General features: G+C 40.6%; 1 protein-coding gene across 1 annotated transcript; it reads right to left on the bottom strand.

Annotated features, from left to right (window-relative positions):
* Positions 1-2,394: 2,394 nt before the first annotated feature.
* On the bottom strand, positions 2,395-5,456 carry LOC112888517. The gene is made up of 3 exons (XM_025954742.1): positions 5,240-5,456; positions 5,054-5,172; positions 2,395-2,774 (listed from the first exon to the last, which is right to left on the bottom strand). Exons 1-3 carry the CDS (start codon positions 5,380-5,382, stop codon positions 2,755-2,757), a joined length of 282 nt encoding a protein of 93 aa, XP_025810527.1. The 5' UTR covers positions 5,383-5,456; the 3' UTR covers positions 2,395-2,754.
* Positions 5,457-5,708: the final 252 nt, after the last annotated feature.

Here is a 5,708-nt window from a genome sequence, read left to right as displayed (position 1 = left end):
TGAGAAATAATGCTAGTTTATCTCAAATTTAAAGAGGGGGCATCATCAGTTCCACCTAATTTTTGAACATGTTATATCAAATCTTACCAGTGCTTGCACTAAAAAGCCAAAATGAGCTATTAAAGTTAAGATAGGCGTAACTAGTAACCATACTGTACACAAAAAGAACGTAAATGGAATTTGGGTGAGAGTGTAAATCTTACTCCAGAGCATAGGCAACTCCAAGGGCAATCTTCATCCGAGCTTTCCATGATAAAGCCCTGGATCTTGTGGCGGCTGAAAACAAAATATCATCAAGAGAGCCATTTTCTGCATACTCAAATAGAAGTGCACAATGTCCAAACTCCACACAATATCCCACAAGCGCACAGATATTGGGGTGCTTTAATCTGGAGATATTCCAAAGCATGTCCATCAATTCATCTTGTTCTGATAATGACAGATCTACCATGTCATTAGGGTCAAATACACTGACTTGTTGGTGAGCTCATCAGGGTCAAATAAGGAAGTTGTTGTTTTTGCAGGGCCATAGAAGGAAGCGTGATTTGTTTGAGGGCCTTGCAGGGGATTTCGCCCGGGGGTACTACGGTCTTTTCACAGTCACTTAACTGGGACTTAACTGCAGATGTAACAGGAGGGCCGTGGAAGGGAACGAAAATAAAAAGGAGGCCACAGAAGGGCGTTTCGGTTTTCCAGGACCATAGAAGGAAGCGTCATTTGCTTCAGGGCCTTTCAGGGAATTTTCCCTAATTAATTTACCAGGATCCCTTTATCTTATGTTTTTCAAAAAAGCAAATCGCATGATCTACTTCCTCTTCCATGTAGGAAAATCAAGGCAACTAAACCATGATATTTCCCCAGTATAACAAATTACAACCTTACCTGGCCAATTGATCTCAAAGGTTGTTCTGTTATAACTTCGACTACGAGCAAATGGGACTGAACTAAAATGCAGCAAATATAACATCATGCGTGCCTATTTTTAAAGAAATCCAACCAACTGATCTACAATGGATCACTGGATTTCTCAAAATTATATGAAAGTGAAGGAACTGGAGATGTGATTGATTGCAGAATATATGAAACCTACGCTCTCATCTAAACGAATGTGGATATGCATAAGCATAACCATTCCTTGATTATGTAAAAGGGAATAACTCTATATTTGAGATCTCAGTGAATAACTACTGCAAATTTGTAATATCAAATCAGCAAAACCTTCAGATACGATAGGGCAGTTAAGGAGGAAGATATTCACCTGCGAATAGTGTAGATGCTGCCACAATTTGAGGGAACAATGAGTTATCCAGTTAGTACAATGAGTTCGTTTACTAAGAGTTCCTCCCCGGCAAATGGAGGGAACAAAGAGTTTTTCCTTCAAGTGTCCCAGGCGAACTGAGCTTCATTGCATCGAAGATGGAGAGAGAAAACGGTTAGGAATTACAGAAAACAACAAAAACAAAAGCAAAGAAGGGGATACATGTTTGTGAGGCAATTATTGTCCCGGTCAGTTCATTGGGATGAAATTGATTCGGATTAGTAGGGCACCACGCAGCACACGAATCCGCACAAACTAAATCGCGGGGTGAGGGTTGGGGCGGGAGTGCAGTTTTGTGGATCTCATGAAACAGATAAGTAACGAGAATCCATCCTAGCAAGGGTTTTTGGATTACTTGCCAGGAAAACTGAAGAAACCAATCCGCGCTACCTTTCTGATGAAATGAATCTCCAATCAACTAGGCGGAGAATGAGACTGGGCGAGAGGGACCTCCCCGCGCGGAGCTCGGCGGGTCGGCGTCAATGAGTTTCAAGCGGCCGGCCCAGGCTGATTTGACTAGAGCTCGAGACGATAATGTTATCCCTTAAACTGTGATCACAAATTATAATCTATTTGCATCATCTTAATCCTTTCAATTTAATCGACGTATTCATGATGGTGCTAAATATTATGATTATACATGTATGACTCATATGCCATACATACTCCTAAGATTAACATGAGCCACGTTCAAGTTTAGGCATGGATGTAACTCAAATCTGATTGTATTCCGTTTCCTATATTTTGGTAGGTTTTGGATTGAGATAGTGTTTAATGACCAAAAGACCTTTGCTGAAATAACTGGAAAAACTCAATCAGTGCTATAACCGGGAAAATCATCAGTGCTCATTTCTGTTATCTAGTCCAAGGTTTCACTTTGCTTCGCAATCATTGATGTTCATAACCGGACTAATTCACTGATGTACACCATCAAACGCAACTCTAATCATTCGATGCAGTGGAAAATTCTGATCATAGATCAAACCGCTCTAACAAATGCCTCTTCTGGTTCTTAAAACTCCAAAAAAAACTTATTCACGTTCCAACAGCAACACCCAAATAACAGGCAGCCATGCTTTGCAGGCGGTGACCAAGCGTCAATTAACTTTGAAAATGAAGGCAAAAGTATAACCATTTGCTTACACTCGCCCAAGGGCACACAACAAAGCTTCTCTTGAATTTGATCAAGAACTCAGCACAATCATGCAATCTAGATCACATTTCCAGAATCAAGCATTAGCAACATAAATCGTAACATGAGCCCACAGAACCGGAAACTGTAGCCACCATACAACAGAATGGAACATGTTTTGTACCGGTTAAACCATTAATGGCTACATATAAGCTCGTCTGTACTTTGTGACAAAAACATCAAACGTTTCAAAAAGCTTCTCAGCTGACTCCAGAGCTGTAACCAGTAGCGCTTAACTCTGCTGTCATAAAGGCATCGAGTTTCCTGCAAGTAAAATAAGCAACTTTGTGTCAGTATGTAAGGTATAGTTTCCTGGAAAAATATACTGCTTCTGCTGTTTATACGGGCACATAGATGAAAATACCTCTAGAAAACAGGAGAACTACTATTGTTTTCAAACAAGACAATGACAATGACAAGTACACCAGCACAGAATAGCGACAGCAGAAGAATGAGAGAACTAGAAACATAGTGCATGAACAAAATACTGTAATAATGGTGAAATCATAACAGGTCAAATACTACAATACTAGTACATATTAGATTTGTGGTCCAGCCAAATCATTTTGATAAAATGGACCAGCAAAAGTAGTGCCAACAATAGTAATAGTAAACACATGACAACACAAGAAAACTGGGAGACACAAGGAGGTTCTTGTAATTTTAGGGATATACAAAGAGCACAAGGAGGCGTATCTAAAACGTATTGGGAAGAGTTGAAGCGTTTGAAAGGCATGTAAAAAAAATTAACAATCGAGCACCCGATTACTTGAGAAAACAGAATGATTCTACACTGAAAGTCACTAGTTTAAGTTGCAATTGCAGATCATCTTATAATGACGACAATCGAGTCAGACTGAGAACAATTTTGATATATTTTCATGGGTATTCATACTGTTCTTTTCTTTTTTGCTGCAGCAACAAGCACCAGAATCATCTCTGGCAAGTACAAGTGGCTCAATAGGGAAGAGAGACGGTGCAGAGAGCCTAGGGAGGCAGCCAGCATCAAAGGAGAGCACTGGACAGATGAGGCAGGCATGGGCAAACTGTTTTGCTAGTCTGGATGCTGCGTTGGGGAAGAAGAAATAATGGTGAGGTGGGAGAAAGAATGGCGGCGGCAGTGGCAGCTGGTTACATGAGTCGGCAGTGGAAGAGGGGTGGATTAGGTTATGCCCATTGTCTTTTCTCTAATGTGTGCAAAGGGAGCAAACATTTGATCTAGACATCCACATGCGTATATTTCAAACTCATTTGTTGATCCTACTGTCTGCATCTTTCAACTATTCTCACCAAAAGGAAAACATGGAAAATGCACAAAGAGTTAGAGAAGATAGCTTTTCTAAATCATACTTAGACTGCTAATAGATAAAAAAAACAAACTGAAACAAATAGAACTGAGTACAGCATATGAAATAGTTGAGACACCATCATTTTGATGATTTCACCCTATGTACAAAGAACTCGAACATGGGCACATCATTGGACTATTAAAAATAATTCACACTGTTACTTTCTACTAAAGTTATCCCACTTGCCCAATTGATAACAAATAGAAACACAGGGCTCATGCAATGACTTTAATGACTAATCCATCTACCCCTCAAGTAAATTTCAGATATGAATTTGTGATTTGTCAATCATCAGACGGGTTTCTGGATAGGTTCAATGAACACTATCATTGTTTCTCAGAAATGAACAGGGCAATCCTTTGCAAAATGAAGGGCAAAAAAAAATGGATGACATATTTATAGGATAAAAAAGAAACAATTGTTGTCATCAAGATGCACTTGAACTCTAGAACCAGACCTCAATCTACAAATCTGCATGCATTGATCTCCAAAACATAAACAAGCAATTCTAACTGTCAATTGTTGCAAAGGGAAATTGGAAACTGAAGACACCAAACTTATCTAAAAGATCTAATAAAGAACTGACAAGAAAACAGACTGACTATCAATTCTACATTTATACTCGATCTTACTAATTAGCAACTTAGCATACAATTACAAAGTAGTAACTATTCATGTGCCAGATATATATTGCTATGCATATGGAAATTTCCATACTTATAGTGCAATATGTATGTTAACAAACCAAGCAACTGCAATGAGCGCACCAGAGGAAACTAAACAGAGTTGCAGCAAAACAGTTCTTTTCAGAGTTATATGTATTGGATGAGAAAAGATATAATAGATACTTAAACAATCCTACTAAAGTTCCACGTAAATGATGTGACAACTGATGATTGAATCCTGGTCGATCTTTCCATGAATCTACAGACATGGAGACGCAAAAGGAATGTAAGCAAAAAAAAAGTTGCAGAACGCAATTCTTTCACGGAATTTACTCGACAATCTACAAATTTCAACCTCATATCTACAACTGCTTGTCGATGTTAATAGAGTTCCCACAAAATTTCAATTCCTACGCTGGTTCAGTTAAAAGTTCAGCACAGCCAGGGACGGGTTCCTATCCCCGTGCAGTCCCAGCACTGCAAGGTACCCAAAAAAAAATATAAAAAGAAAAATCGGCAAGAGCCGCACCTTGGGGGACGACGCCCCAGCTCTGGGACTCGGGAGAAATCGCAGACCGGAGGCGCGCTGACGCGATGGCGCTGTGCAGCGGCATCACGGAGAGTAAGCCCCCACAGACAGAGGGTAACCTGAACCGCGGCGGAGAAATGTGAGAGGAGAAACGAAAGAAACCGGGACAGGTTAGGTTTAGAGTACCTGTGGACGGCGGACGGGCGGGTAGAGGCGGCGAGGGGCGAGGAAGGAGGGTGGGGGTGGGCACCGAGGAGGCTGCGGCGGAGCGAGGAGGAGACGGCGCGGGCTAAAACCCTAGATCGGAGGACCACGGGCGAGGCCGCCATTGTCCTGAGGTGCTGAGCTGATAGATGTGGGAATGGAAGGCTTGGATTTTGGCGAGGGGTTAATCGGCAACGCCCAAGCCCACCCCGACACGCCTAACCCTTTCAATGACCCGATTTTCATGTAACTTAATACGAATAAACTCTTCATTAGTAGTATAAAATATTATTTTGTTCATATCTCTATCGGTGATTCATATTGTTAGTTGTAGTTACTCCATCTAGTAACGAATTGTGATTGATGATATATATTCTTCTTGTAAAATATTATTCTGTGTTCTAATAATATTTTGCTAGCTTGCCAACCTTTTATACTCGTGACATTAATA

Source organism: Panicum hallii, chromosome 4 (genome assembly GCF_002211085.1).
Source record: "Panicum hallii strain FIL2 chromosome 4, PHallii_v3.1, whole genome shotgun sequence".
NCBI classification, from domain to species: domain Eukaryota; kingdom Viridiplantae; phylum Streptophyta; class Magnoliopsida; order Poales; family Poaceae; genus Panicum; species Panicum hallii.
Note: the sequence above shows the minus strand (reverse complement) of the source record. Positions and strands in the feature narration are given on the sequence as shown.